Source organism: Gorilla gorilla, chromosome 12, assembly GCF_029281585.2.
Source record: "Gorilla gorilla gorilla isolate KB3781 chromosome 12, NHGRI_mGorGor1-v2.1_pri, whole genome shotgun sequence".
Lineage (NCBI taxonomy): Eukaryota > Metazoa > Chordata > Mammalia > Primates > Hominidae > Gorilla > Gorilla gorilla.
In genome coordinates, this window is record NC_073236.2 from 49,534,604 (window position 1) to 49,550,217 (window position 15,614).

A 15,614-nucleotide genomic window follows, 5' to 3' on the forward strand; every position below is an offset into this window, starting at 1 on the left:
TTTGATGTTGGCATTTCATTCTGCTTGAGATCAGTTTTATTTATTTATTTATTTTTGGCACACAGACATTTTGAGACCCTGGATCTTATTTTAGTCTTCTGTTTTACCTGTTTTCCTCTGACTTGCTCTGGCTGGGGAAGAGGGCATGCTGCCTCGTTGCTGCCAGGTAGGGGTAGAATTCTAGGTTCCTCACTCAGCCTCCATTGACATCTGAGTGTGGGGATATCTTCATTACTGCTGGTCAGAGGTCAGGTGGCAGTTCCGGCTCCCCACCAGGCTTCCACTGATATCTCTCTGGCTCAGAGGGGTAGAAGTGCCTCATTTCTGTTCCAATTCTTCCCCACCTGGCCTCCCCAAACACTAGAGTAGGGGGAAGGATGGCCTCCTTTCTGGTTGGCAGTGAAAGCCCTGACTTTCTGCAGGCCCCAGATACTGCCCCAGTAGGGAGGAGGAGAGATGCTTCACTGCTTCATTAATGCTGGGTGGGGATGGAAGGCCTGGCTCCCACATGGTCCTCACGCCAGTCAGTGGAGCTAGACATCTTAATTCTCTACTTCCTCTAGGCCCTTTCTGACACCACCCTGGAGGGCCACTTGTAGTACTTCTCTATAGCTTGGTGAGGGTGGAAGTCTAGATTTCTCACTTGACTTTTGCTGGTGTGGATGGGGACGGGGCCGTGATGTGTTTTGGGTTGCTTGCCTGGAGTAGAGCAGTTTATTGTCTAAAAGTTTTCTGTCTGGCTGGGCTGCCCCTTTCCTTGTCTTTAGCTCCTAGTCTAGGACATACGGGGCAAAAGGAAACCCATTTGTTCTTGAGTCCTGAGGTTCCTAGCCAGTCTGCCTGCTTCTCTCTACCTTTCAGAGTTTTGTCTTGTTTTTTAAAATTATGCTAAAAGACGAGGCCAGGTGCAGTGGCCCACGCCTGTAATCCCAGCACTTTGGGAGGCCGAGGTGGGCGGATCACAAGGTCAAGAGATGGAGACCATCCTGGCCAACATGGTGAAACCCCATCTCTACTAAAAATACAAAAATTAGCTGGGCGTGGTAGCGTGCGCCTGTAGTCCCAGCTACTCCGGAGGCCGAGGCAGGAGAATCGCTTAAACCTGAGAGGTGGAGGTTGCAGTGAGTCGAGATCGTGCGACTACACTCCGGCCTGGTGACAGAGTGAGACTCTGTCTTTAAAAAAAAAAAAAAAATGCCAAAAGACACATAACATATAATTTACCATCTTAACCCTTTCTAAGTGTAGAGCTCAGTGGAATTAAATATATTCATAATGTTGTGCAGTCGTGGCCACCATTCATTTTCATCCTGTAAAACTGAAACTCTGTAACCATTAAACACTAATTCCCCATTCCCTCTCCCCTTAGCCCCTGGCAACCACCATCCTATCTATGTTCTGTTCTACGTGATTTTTGACTACTGTAAGTCAGAGTTTTGAAAATGCTTATTTAATATCTAGTGTTCTGGGGTGTACTTAGTGGGAAGAATAGGGAAAAGTACATCTAGTCTGTTTTTGGAGGGGATTCTTTGTTCTCTGTTACTTAGGGAGGACTTTAACAAACTTCTTGCTAACAGGTCTGGTCTTCCGGAGATAGTCACATTTTAAAAGAAAATTGTTTTGTCATTAAGGATTGGCTTTTTAGTAATTGTAATTCAGGTACTGGTAGGCTGCAGTATATGTTTTGGGAGTGGCATGATGGAAAAGTTAACATGAACTGAGCATCTCATCTGGGTCTTATGAAAGCCACAGTTGGGCCTCCGGCAGTATCAACCCCAGACACCCAGAGGGGAAAGCCCCTTTGAGACCCTGGCCAGACAGTATTGCCTCAGAGCCTTTCTATGACACTTGGCATGCTGCCAGTGGAGAAAGCAGAGGGAAACCTTTGGTTAAGTAAACATGATATTATATACAGTATTCATATTTCATTGCAAGAGTTGAATGGTCTGAGTCAGCATAATCAGTTCCATATGTTTGGCATTGATAGTCCAGGCATGACTAGTTGCACCTTTGAAACAAGACAGATCAGATGTTTCATGTTAGGAAAATAATAGCTGCCATTTATTGCATGTCTGTGGATGCCAGACACTGTGCATTGTTTCACGTGCAATATTCCACTCTTATCTTGGAGAGAAAACAGGTACTGAAGTAGAGAATTCAGGTACTGGTGAGCTGGAGGGTATGTTTTGGGAGTGGCATGATGGAGAAATTAAACTTGGGGACTCAGCATCTCTTCTGGGTCTTGTGAAAGCCACAGCTGAGTCTTGGGGAGAATCAACCCCAGAGCCCCAAAGGCTGGAGGGAAACTGTCTCATTTTACAGAAAGAGGAGAGTGAGTTTTGAATGGACAGGTGACTTACACAAGGTCACCTGGCCTCTACGTGGCTGAGCTGGGGCTATGCCTTGTCCCTCTGACTTTAGGGTTCTTGTTCTCACCCCACCCCTCCTGCAGCCTCCTCATCTCCTAAAGCACGTGCAGTCAAACCTGGGCCCTCTGCATGAGGATTTGCGAGCTCCATCCAGGCCATTCAGTGCCCCCCATCCCTGGCCTTCCGCAGCCCCCTGGCCCATCTTAGAGTGATTTGTGCCACTGAATCTATTCCCTAAAGTAGGGGTCTGGCCCTGGCTGCACATTAGAATCATAAGAGGAGATTTTTTTTGAATCCCAGTGCCCAAGCTGCACCCTGAGCCAATAAATTCAAGCCCTGGGTGGGACATGGGCATCAAAAGCTTAAAAACATTTCCTGGAAGATTCTGATGTTCTGCTGGGTTTGACAGCATAGTGGGAGAGTTGGAAGAAGTAGTGAAAAGTCGTGGTCAGATTCTGGAAGGCTCTTTTCTGGTTGCATTGGTGCCCCCCATGGTAGGGACATGGACATTGCAGTCTGTTTGGGAAGCTTCTTTTGCAAAGCACCACCAAGAAAAAGGCAAATGCCCCAGTGAAAAAGTGGGGGACAGGCTGAAAGGGATGATGAGAGGGTACCTAAAGCCCTTTGGGGCCCTTGGGGCTTGCCCTGCTAACATGTGTGTTCAAGGCCAAGCAGAGAGGTACCTCTGCTTATTTTGTTTTTTGATGTTTTTTCTTTTTCTTTTCTTTTCTTTTCTTTCTTTTTTTTTTTTTTTTTTGAGCCAAAAGGAATGTATGGGGCCAGGGGCAGTAGGAAGGTCACCCCACTGATAAGCAAGCCCCTTGTGCTTTTGCTCAGATGTCTCAGCCCCTTCATGCTGCAAGCCTTGGTTCAGAGAGGTTGGATAGCTTTCCTGATGTGCCAGGTCCCTGTTTGCCCCTCCAGACCCACTCTCCATGCTGCTCTAAGCCCCAAGAAGCAGCCTGTGGGAAGGGCAACAATGAAATCCCTAGTGCTGTGGCTTCGGCTGGTTTTGACTAAATGATACTAAGTTATATTTGTTCCACTAGGTAAATCCGGGGTGTTCCCATATTGGTTGCTTATCTGAAATTCAGATGTAAAGGGCTGTACTGTTTTTTATCTGGCAACCCAATGTCAACACCGTGTTTTACAGGCAACTTCACGTTCCTTCCACCGTGCAGGCATTTCGGGGCTTTCACTGGCACTTGGGCTTCTCTCCTCCTGTGGCTGGGCTGTGACCTCTTGGGGCACACACTGCCCAGCCATTTACTTCCTTTCCTCCCTGCAAGCCCCAGGCCTGTTCTCTCCAGCAGTGACTCAGGGCCAGCCACCCAGTTTCTCTTGCAGGGCTTTGCTACACTTAGGGCAAATGGGTGGCGTGATCGCCTCTTCCTCCTTTAACATTCTCCAAGTGGCCCAAGGGTCACTCCAGTGAAGTTAATAATTACCATTTGCAATTTAGGACTGATCCATCAGGTCAAGTGAGTTCTGGTTGAAGGTTTTTTTTTTTTTTCTTTTTCTTTTTCTTCTAATGAAGTGTTGCTACTCTTTGTTTGTTTTTCTTCTAATGAAGTGTTGCTACTCTTTATTTTATTTATTTATTTATTTATTTATTTATTTTCCGAAACGGAGTCTCACTGTGTTGCCTAGGCTGGAGTGCAGTGGCGTGATCTCAGCTCACTGCAACTTCTGCCTCCCAGGTTCAAGCAATTCTCCCTGCCTCACCCTCCCAAGTAGCTGGGATTACAGGTGCCCGCCACCAGGCCTGGCTACTTTTTGTATTTTTTAGTAGAGACGGGGTTTTGCCATGTTGGCCAGGCTGGTCTTGAACTCCTAACCTCAGGTGATCTGCCCGCCTCGGCCTCCCAAAGTGCTGGGATTACAGGCATGAGCCACTGCGCCTGGCCACTACACTTTATCAATCAGGAATCCTTTGGGTATTGCTTAAATAGTACTAAGTAGAAAATTTCCTTTTGTGCTATGTTTGGCCTCAGCTAGCTGTGGGGGTAAAGGGAGTGGGGTGGGAGTCCTTAACCTAGGTGACAGGGCAGCTGCTCAGGACATGATTCAAATATCAGCCTGGTGTGTGCATACAGAAATGGGGGGTGGGGGCACCGGTCTAGGTTCTGCGTTTTCTCCTAGAGAGGGTAGGGAAACAGGGATACCAGCATTTACAGGATTCCAGATGCAAAAGCCTTTCTCTGAACTTTGGGAGGTGGAGGCAGGCAGATCACCTGAGGTCAGGAGTTCGACACCAGCCTGACCAACATGGTGAAACTCGGTCTTTACTAAAAATACAAAAATTAGCTGGGCATGGTGGTACCTGCCTGTAATCCCTGCTACTCAAGAGGCTGAGGCAGGAGAATTGCTTGAACCCTGGAGGCGAGGTTTGCAGTGAGCTGAGATCACGCCACTGCACTCCAGCCTGGGCTGTGACAGACTAAGACGCGATCTCAAAAAAAAAAAAAAAGCCTTTCTCTAAATCACAAACCCACCTGCAGAAGGGCTGTAGGGCTGTTTGATAGCAAATACCTTCAGCAGACAGCAAGACTGGTGAGGAAACAGCGTACCTCTGGAATAAGGTGCATCCTCTTGGCCATGCATTTATGTGCCATATGTTCATGTGTGCTTGAGTTGGGAAGCAAAGAACCTCTAGGAGCTGAAAGATAAGCCCTCACTCTTTTGCAGCCTCCTCTGGGCCTCGTTTTTCTTTTATTTTTATTTTTGGTAGAGACTTGTCTCACTCTGTTGCCCAGGCTGATCTTGAACTCCTGGGCTCAAGCAATCCTCCCACTTCGGCCTCCCAAAGTGCTGGGAGCCACCACGCCTAGCCTGGGCCTCTTGAGTTTGAGGCTGAACTTTAGAGAGCTCAGCTGATGCTTCTGCCCATTTTATTGTTGGGGAAGGAATAGAAAGAGCAGGAGTAATGGGTCCCACAGGCTGGCACTCACTCCTGCCATTACTGTAACTCTGGTAGAGGAGCTATTCCTCTCTCTTCCCAGGTGCCTGGGATCATAAAGCAGGCTGATGGCACACAGCATCCTGGGGTGGCTGGGGTGGGGTGGAACTGAACAGGGTTCACCAGCCAGGGGTGGGGTGGAACTGAACAGGGTTCACCAGCCAGCACCCTCAGTCCCACAGGGCTGCCACCTGCCCTGCTCAGCCCTCTTCCCACAGCATGGAGGGACTCCAGGGCCAGGGAGGCTGCTTGCTGCCACATCCCCACCCACTATCATGGGACCTGCAATTTCAGTTGCTGCTGCTTTCTTTAGTCACCTCGGTGATCACCTTGGGCTGTGATCACCAAGCTTCAAGAAAATCAAAGGAGCTCATGTTAGGAAAGGCTTGTGGAGACCATCCCTAGAGAGATTGAGAGATGCCTTAGAGCTAAGAGCCCTTCGCATCCCAAGCCCGATGTATATTTTTTCCTCTCACTCATGGCTGGCAATTATATTACTCTAGTATTGCCCTTCCCCATGCATTGTCCAAGGCAGACATCACTAATTAAACTCAGCCCTTATCCCCGCAGGGCCCAGACCTGGCTTTAGAAATTCCTACTTTAGGTGGCCAGCAGGCCAGGGTTCAGATGCAAGCCAGTAACAGCCATGTCAGCCAATATCTTTGGAGTCTGCTGGTGGACTCGATGCCTATCAGCTCCTACTGCTGAGATCCTCTTGTCCTCACAAGAGTTCAAAGAAGTTATAGAGCTCTCCTGAGGCCATACCTTGAGGTGGTGAGGGACTGGGTGGGCCTTAGCCCTCTGACTGCAAAGCTGCTAGCTAACCTCTGAGCAGCACTGCCCACCAGCCCATCTGCCTTTGCACACTGCATTTGACAAGTGCTCAGCAAGGATTCATGGATTTGAGGGTAGGATGCACTAGTTGGTCACATGGAAAATAACATTCTTTACTGGCATGCGCTAATGAACGAATTTTGAGTCTAAGAGACTATTCACAAAGTCCCTAAATGTCTGAGCCACTGTAATTGTGTGTCATAGGCATGCTGACAGCCTCTCCAAGTTCCGTCTCCAGCCACAGCAGTGTCCTTGCCTGGACCACCTCTCTTCCCTGCTCACCCTTCAGGACCTCTGCACGTCACACCCATTTATTCTGTAAATGTTTGCTGCATGTGACTCCATGCCAATCATCATGGTGGGTTCAGATGATGCCACCTCCAGCCTTCAAGGAAGTTACAGACAAGTATGTTCAGAAAAACAGGGCAAACTCTCACAGAAAAATGGGCAGTATGTGAATAAACATTCACTAATCACGTGCCTTGGGCATGTCCTGTGCTGGGTGCTGAAGAAAGATGATGGAGACAAAAGCCCTGACTTTAAGAAGCGGACGTTAGGGCTCTGGTCAAGGGCTGCATGGTGATTGGAAACACATGGGCACAGGCAGGGGTGCTGTACCACACAAGTCCAGGACTGGATGGAGTGGCCCCTGGAGTTGGTAAATGCAGCTGCTGGAGCAGCTGGGTGGCTACTCTGGGACCTGAATGGGAGGCTGGTGATCCAAGGCAGCTTAGCAGCACTCATTTATGTGAAGTTAAAATTCCACTCCAGCTGTTTATCCAGTCCACATGAGGAAGCAATCCTGGAAGAAGGTGGGAGGGATAAGGTGGAGATTTCTTGTGAATTCCACCCAAATTACAACCAGAGGCACCCCACTTTTCCATGTGCTGTGTAGAAATGACCACATTTGCATTAAGTCTTTGATGTGGGTAAGCCTTTCAGTTTGAATTCATCTGCAATCACTCCCCAAAAATAATTTTGAGAGTATTCCACTTCTGTGGGGGAAAAACAGGGGGAAAAGATACGTTATACAACCAAAGTAATAGAAACAATGAGAAATTTAGCAACTTAAAATATAATTTCTAATTCATCATTGCTCAAACCCTTGGGTCCAAAACCTTGGAATGGTTTTTGTTTTGGCTTTTTTTTCTTCACATTTTGTATAATCACCCAGGGCCCCCACATAGGGCTGGTGAGGTTATGCATTGCACAGCTCTAGAGAACAATTTATACAGCCAACAACGATGTGAATGGCAATACCACCCCTCTAAAATTGTGCAGTAGGAGCTTCACCAATCTCACCAGCCACGTGGGGGTCCAGCCTCAGTCCCAACAGTTCTCAAGGGTTAGACCATGGAAGATTTTTACTAACTCATAATAAAATGAGAAAATAATTAAAATAATAGCTAACATTGAGTGCTTACTGTGATCCAGACAGTAATAACTCCTTTATTCCTGTTGGCAACCCTATGAGGCACCATGGTTGCCATCCCCACTTTCCCTGTGAGCAAACTGAGCCTGAGCAGCCTCGAGCCACCAGCTGTCCACTCCTGAGAACTCTCCTTTATGCCAGGATCGCATCTTTCCTCAATATCTGGTATCAGACTGACTTTCCTTTGTGGAACACTGGTGGTAGTGAGGATGCTGTTGCTGTCAGCCCCCTCTTCTCGGTCTCCTGTATCCTTCCTACTCCTCACTGACTGCCCCTGTAGTCAGGTCTTCACTGCCTTCCTGGAAGGTTCCCACTTCCTGCTCTTCTTCCTCCTACTCAGCCAGTTGCTGGTGCCAGAATCCCCCTCATCAAGCCTAGCTCTGAGTCTTGCTCTCCCTTGCTCAGAAGCCTTCCAGGAACTTCTCCTGCCTCGACTGGGATTCAGGGCTCTCCACATTCACCTTAATTTTGGTTTATCTCCCATTTTTGTTGTAGCAGAGTAGCTCAACTCTTCAGCTAAATTGCTGTTCCCAAACTGGTTGGGCTACTTCCTGTCTCTTCAGTTTCCCACCACCTTTGACCCTGGCAGCCCCAGGCACCTTCTCCATCCCTCCTCAGATCCATCCTTTACTCACTCATTCAACAAACCTATTTTGAGCACCTCCTACATACTGGCTGTAGTGTAGGTGGTAGGTATCATGGAGCTTTCAGTCCGGCAGTGGAGAAAGAACTGGATGAGTAATCGTAAGATGTATTACAAAAGGGTACTAGCACCTAACCTGGGGGTGCTAACTATAGGAGGTTAGTCAGAGAAGGCCTCCCTGATGCTATGGGCAGCCTCCCCTCCCCACCGCCAGTTAGCCATGTCCATCTCCCCTTTAGCTCCTGGGACCCACTGTGGCTCTGTTCCTGAAATAAGTCTCTTTCTTTATCCCATTTGACTGTCATAGCAAATCTTGAACCCAGGAGGTGCTATATAAATATCTGTTGGCAATCAAATCATTCTATCAACTTCTGGTAAATCAAATTGTACAGATCAGATATCTATCTATCTATCTATCTATCTATCTATATAGATCTATCTATCTATCTATATATATAGATCTATCTATCTATATATATATATAGATCTATCTATCTATATATATATAGATCTATCTATCTATCTATATATAGATAGATCTATCTATCTATCTATCTATATATATATAGATATATATATTTTTTTTTTTTGAGACGGAGTTTCGCTCTTGTTGCCCAGGCTGAAGTGCAATGGTGAGATCTTGGTTTACTGCAACCTCTGCCTCCCGGGTTCAAGCGATTCTCCTGTCTCAGCCTCCTGAGTAGCTGGGATTACAGGCACCCGCCACTATGCTTGGCTAAATTTTGGTATTTTTAGTAGAGACGGGGTTTCACCATGTTGGCCAGGCTTGTCTCGAACTCCTGACCTCAGGTGATCCACCCACCTCAGCCTCCCAAAGTGCTGGGATTACAGGCGTGAGCCACCGCACCTGGCCCAGATATCTTTTAAACCATCTAGAGTGTTGAGTGATTTCAGGGTAGGTTTCGTGGCTCCCTGACTTCAGTGATGTCACTTTAGTGGGTGGCCTTGCCCGTAACCAAGTTAACACTTTGGTGAACAGCTTGGCTCATGGAAAACTGAAGATTATACCCCAAATTGTAATCAGAGGTTATTATCTTGCAGGGTTGGGCTTACAAAACAGACTTTATTATTATTTTTTTTTTAATTTTTTTTTTTTCTGAGACAGAGTCTCGCTCTGTCCCCCAGGCTAGAGTACAGTGGCGCGATCTCGGCTCACTGCAAGCTCCGCCTCCCGGATTCCACCATTCTCCTGCCTCAGCCCCCTGAGTAGCTGGGACTACCCGCGTCTGCCACCATGCCCAGCTAATTTTTTGTATTTTTAGTAGAGATGGGGTTTCACCGTGTTAGCCAGGATGGTCTCGATCTCCTGACCTCGTGATCCGCCTGCCTCGGCCTCCCAAAGTGCTGGGATTACAGGCGTGAGCCACTGCGCCTAGCCCCAGACTTTCATTTTATATTGTATATGCTTCAATAAATATTTGAATTTTTTCACAACAAATTTGTTAACTTCCTAATTAAAAATTTAAAATATTCTTAAATAAATTAAGCCAACGAAGGTATAATTTGTTTCTCCCGCTTCCCATTTTTGCCTTCTAAGAAAGAGACCTATATTTAAATGGGGGAAAAAAGTGATTTGGATTAAACCCCTAATTCCTGAGTCCTCTGTAGCTCAGTGAATAGGAAGAACCACAGATGAGTGTGCCCACCCAAGTGGCAAAGGTGAATTGTCAAGGCTTCAAAGTACATGAATAAAGGGCCAAGTGTGGTGGCTCACGCCTGTAATCCCAGCACTTTGGGAGGCCGAGGCGGGTGGATCACAAGGTCAAGAGATGAAGACCATCCTGGCTAACATGGTGAAACCCCGTCTCTACTAAAAATACACAAATTAGCCGGGCATGGTGGCACACGCCTGTAGTCCCAGCTACTCAGGAGGCTGAGGCAGGAAAATCACTTGAACCTGGGAGGCAGAGGTTGCAGAGAACTGAGATTGTGCCACTGCACTCCACTCCAGCCTGGTGACAGAGCGAGACTCCATCTCAGAAAGCAAACAAAAACAAAGCCTACATGAGTAAGTAGAGCACCCTTGAGGGAGCTCTGCAGGCATGAGAAAAACAGCCAGAACATGCATTGCTGCAGAAAGCATCCACACATCAGAGGAAGGGGAGCCGCCTCCTCCTACCAAGAGCATAGGTCCACCCTTGTGAAGGTTTGCCTGGCATGTGGGCTGTGAGTGACTGGAGAGGCAATGGTCCCTGTCTGTTGTCATCCTGATCTTCACTCCCTAGCATAAGTGAACACTCCCATGATGGCACATTCATCTGTCTGGACAGCTGGGCTCCAGGCCAGCCCACAGCTGACCCACATAGCCCTCCCCTAAAGCACACAGAAGGCCCTACACTCCCACAGTCACCAAGACCTCAGGATAAGGAAAAGTCTTCCTGTATCCTTGTAGGAAAATCTCTTCTCTTCTATCTGGCATTGATCCTGACTCACTAAGGAGGCAGTTCCCAAAGGCAACAGCCATGAGAGTTGGCCCCCAACATCAAAGGGGCCTGGGAGGGAGCAGTTGCTGGAATGGGAGAGGGAGCTGCATGGCAAGGGCTCCCAGACAGGGGTATGCCCTTCAGTTGAGGCAAATGTGCTGTCCAGAGTGGCTTGGCAGAGAGGAACCTAGAGGAAAAATTCCCAGATCCCCTCCCTTCTGCCCCACGATTTCCTACTTATATCTCCCATTAGCCAATTAAATACTTAACTGAATACTTAAATTTTAAAAATTCCAGCCTGGGCACATACATAGCCAGACTCCCTCCCTACAAGAAAAAATTTTAAACTAGCTGGACGTGGTAGCACGAGCCTATAGTACAACCTACTCGGGAGGCTGAGGTAGGAGGATCGCTTGAGCCTAGGAGATTGAAGTTGCAGTGAGTTACTGTACCACTGCTCTCCAGCCTGGGTGACAGAGCAAGAAGGCCCTGTTTGTTTAAAAAACAATTATTTGTTGTTCATCTGAAATTCAAGCTTAACTGGGCATCCTGTGTTATTTGCTAAATCGGGCACAACTCTGAGCAAAGAACACCCTACTCCCTGCACACACACACTCAGGAGCCCAGGAGGGCATGATGTCCTGAGCACGGCAGGAGGCCAGCCCTTGAGCAAGGATGGAGCCCCCACTGTGTACCCCCAGTCACCAACCCATAATGTAGAATGCTGGGCCTATATCTCTCTCACCCACCTGTCTCACTCACTCCCTCCCAACGTATTTGAATAGGTAACAACCAGTGTAGAATCTATGTCCAAAAAATGCCATTCAGAAAGCTAAAAGTACAGCTATTATGAGCCTTCCCTTGCTCAGAAACCGTCTAAAATACTTGTGGACCAGATTAAATAAAAACATTTCCAGGTTTATTCCAGCAAGCAAGCATTTTCCTGGAAGCTTCAGTATTCTATAGCTGGTAACTTAAGAACACTTTTTTTGTTGTTAAGGCATAAAAATTGTAAACTCATCTCTTTGTGGCCATGAGCAGCTTTTTTTTTTTATTTTTATTTTTATTTTTTTTTTTTTTGATACAGGGTCTCACTGTGTCACCCAGGCTGGAGTGCAGTGGCACAATCTTGGCTCACCACAGCCTTGATCTCCTGGGCTCAAGCGATCCTCCTTCCTCAGCCCCCCAAGTAGCAGGGACTACAGATGCATGCCAACACATCTGGCTAATTTTTGGGGTGGTTTTTTTTTTTCGAACCTCAATCAGCTTTTTAAAGACTATCAGCCAAATTTGCAGCATAGTCTCTGACAGAGCAGACAGTAAGAAAAGTTATTTATTTTGAGACAGGGTCTCTCTCTGTCGCCCAGGCTGGAGTGCTGTGGTGCTACCTTGGCTCACTGTAACCTCCGCCTCCCAGGTTCAAGCTGTTCTCCTGCTTCAACCTCCTGAGTAGCTGGGATTACGGGAATGTGCCACCATGCCCAGCTAATTTTTGTATTTTTAGTAGAGACAGGTTTTTGCCATGTTGGCCAGGCTGGTCTCAAACTCCTGACCTCAGGTGATCCTCCCGTCTCGACCTCCCAAACTGCCAAGATTACAGGTGTGAGCCACCACGCCTGGCCAAGAAAAGTGACCTTGAGCCCTGCTGTGTCATCACCTTCTTCTTATACTGCTGAGTTGGGCATGAAGGACTTGGAATGAGTCAGTAATAAGAAAATTTTTATTTTTGGTAGGGGTGGTTACATTTCTTCAGGACTCTTCCAGAGGCAAGTTTACAAACGAATGAACTGGTGAATGAGAATATGTCCAGATGTGTGTGTTAATGAATTCTGCTTATCTTTTCCTGGGGCACAGAGGACACCCCAGTGCTCTCTCTTCTTGGCCTAAGAAGTTGGGAACCTACTTGGGAAACTCTTCTTATTTAAAAGGCTAAAATTTGGATGTTCTGCTTTACAGCTATCACTGAGGCAAGGGAAGAAGCCAAGCCTTACCCGCTACTCCTGGGACCTTTTCCAGGGAGCCTGCAAACTGACCACACACCGCTGTTATCCCTTCCTCACGCCAGTGGGTACCAGCCTGCCTTGATGTTTTCACCAACCCAGCCTGGAAGACCACATACAGGAAATGTAGCCATTCCCCAGATGACCTCTGTCGAATCAAAGCCCCTACCGCCTCTTGCCTTCAAACACACAGTTGGACACATAATACTTTCTGAACATAAAGGTGTCAAATTTAATTGCTCAATCAGTGTACCTAATATATACCAGGACACCACAATTTCTTGGTGGAAAGATGGGAAGGAATTGCTTGGGGCACATCATGCAATTACACAGTTTTATCCAGATGATGAAGTTACAGCAATAATCGCTTCCTTCAGGTATGTGTTCTTTCTTCCTTTTTTATTTTTTTAGTTTTAATATTTATTTATTTATTTATTTATTTATTTATTTACTTATTGAGACAGAGTATCATTCTGTAGCCCAGGCTGGAGTGCAGTGGCACGATCTCAGCTCATTGCAACCTCCACCTCCTGAGTTCAAATGATTCTCCTGCCTCAGCCTCCGGCGTAGCTGGGATTACAGGTGCCCACCACCACACCCAGCTAATTTTTTTTTTTTTTTTGTATTTTTTGTAGGGATGAGGTTTCACCATGATGCCCAGGCTGGTCTCAAACTCCTGACCTTGGGTGATCCGGCCACCTAGGCCTCCCAAAGTGCTGGGATTACAGGCATGAGCCACCTTGCCAGGCCTCTTCCTTTCTTTTTAAATGTCATTATGCTAATGCTGCCTCAAAAGCAAAAGCCTTTTGTTTTCTATTTAAGCAAACCACTGGTCCCTTCAGAGAGTTGAAGGATAACTGACAGTGTGTGTTCAATCTGAGCTTGGCAGTGTTGGAACTGTTGGTTAACAGATACTCAGGGGCTGGGCCTGGGAGGCTACTTCCCACCTGACCTACATATCATATCAAGTACAGCTGGACCCAAGAGCTCTACCAGTGAGTGGGAACAGTGTTTCTTACCGGGTAGGAGGAGACGTTAAAATCACCCTGGCCATGTGGGGCTTTTTAAACAGTGCAGTTGCTTGAGCTAGAGAGTTCTGGGCTATAGTGTGCTATGCCAATTGGGTATCTGCATCAATATGGGGATTCCCCCCACTACCACCAAAAGCAGGGGACCACCAGGTTGCCTAAGGAGGAGTGAACTGGCCCAGGTCAGAAATGGAGCAGATCAAAACTCCTGCACTGTTCAGTAGTGGGATTTCACCTGTGACTAGCCACTGCATTCCAGCCTGGGCAACATAGTGAGACCCTGTCTCAAAAAAAAAAAAAACCCAAAAAATAAAAACCAGTGCAGCTCTCTCGTCCCTTCAGTTACCCTGCTGCCCCTGCCTTCCACCTCTCCCCACCGCCTCCCAGTGCTGATGTAGCCCCCGTGCACCGTGGGGCAGGAAGAGATGGAAAGTCTGTCTCTGGAAATGAGACAGGCCCTAAGCCTCAGACCATCATCTCAGTACTCCACTTTGTATTTTAAGAGCAAGCTAGATGAGGTGGAGGGTTGTGTGTGACAGGGATAAGCTAAGCCAGGACTTATATCTGGAATACTCTGTTTTCCCAGGGACCCAGCTGTCATGTCTCAGAATGCTGCAGACGGGCAGGTAGATGCTTCTCTTCTTGCCACCCATTTTGTATTCTCCACTCTTTCCTCTTAGCCAGGAGGTGTTTTGCTTTTCTGTTTTTGTTTTTTTGCATCAGGACTTCGTTGCATGCACAGTTTTAGAATTGGGTTGGCCTGTGGTTGTTAAAAGCACAAAATGAGGTCAGAGCCACACAGGGTGGAAGCAAGAGCCTTTTTCCTGCAATTCCTCCACTTTGGAATGGAGCCTTCTTTGATCTGTTACATTTTCACTTTCTGTGACATGATACTTGGCACCGTCCCATACTGTGTCATGCCTTTTAGTGAATCATTTTGTTTCCTTTTCAGAAAACCACCTCACAATTACCACAGACCTAACTACTCAGGTTAGTGTGCCAACACTTCCACAAGATGTGCCCTTTTTTTTTACATTTTTTCCCCCAGGTTGTAGGCTTGCTTAGTGGATAATCCCTTAGCCTCCAGGCAAAAAATTCAACTTCCACATTACTCTGGCTGAGTCTCTCAGCAGCCGTTCTCAGCCAGTGGCTAAGACTGCTTAGGAGATTTGACTATATTTTTTCTGCATCAACTATAAAAAGCAGATGTCTTACAATTACATAGACATAGCTTTTGAAGAGATAAGTAAAACTATCATTTAATAATAAGCGAATGACCGAGGCAGGCGGATCACGAGGTCAGGAGATCGAGACCATCCTGGCCAACGTAGTGAAACCCCGTCTCTACTAAAAATACGAAAATTAGCTGGACGTGGTGGTGCACGCCTATAGTCCCAGATACTCGGGAGACTGAGGCAGGAGAATTGCTTGAACCTGGGAGATGGAGGTTGCAGTAAGCCCAGATTGCACCACTGCACTCCAGCCTGGCAACAGAGCGAGACTCCGTCTCAAAAGAAAAAAAAAAAAAAGAAGTGAATGAGGAGTAGTTTAAAGATTTCAAGAACAGCAAGCTGGCACATTGGTCTCACTGGGTGTCACCTAGGAGGGGAGCATAGCCCTACCTTGCTGTCTCTCTGGACTTGGCCAGTGTATGACTGTGGGTGAGCTGCCTCATCTTCCCTGGTCTATTTTCCAAAGGAAGAGATGGACTTGGACCAGTGACTGCCAGCTCTACTTCTGCTCTCAGATGCCGTGAGCTGTTCAGAGGACTTAAATTGTAGAGTTTTAAAATTTTGATTAGTCAGTTTCTTGTTTTGGACCCATCTCTTTAGAGTACAGAAGATGACCTGGGTATTATTTTGAGAACTTTAGAAATTTGGAGTAGAATTTATTCTACTGTGTGTT

General features: G+C 47.0%; 1 protein-coding gene across 2 annotated transcripts in view; it reads left to right on the top strand.

Annotated features, from left to right (window-relative positions):
• The window catches only part of MERTK (MER proto-oncogene, tyrosine kinase), a 133,567-nt gene that overhangs the window by 18,703 nt on the left and 99,250 nt on the right, over positions 1-15,614 (top strand). For both annotated transcript variants that reach the window (XM_031008269.3, XM_055378291.2), the window contains exon 2: positions 12,638-13,058. In XM_031008269.3, the coding sequence (XP_030864129.1) occupies positions 12,638-13,058 (421 nt within the window). The remainder of the gene's footprint in view (positions 1-12,637; positions 13,059-15,614) is intronic.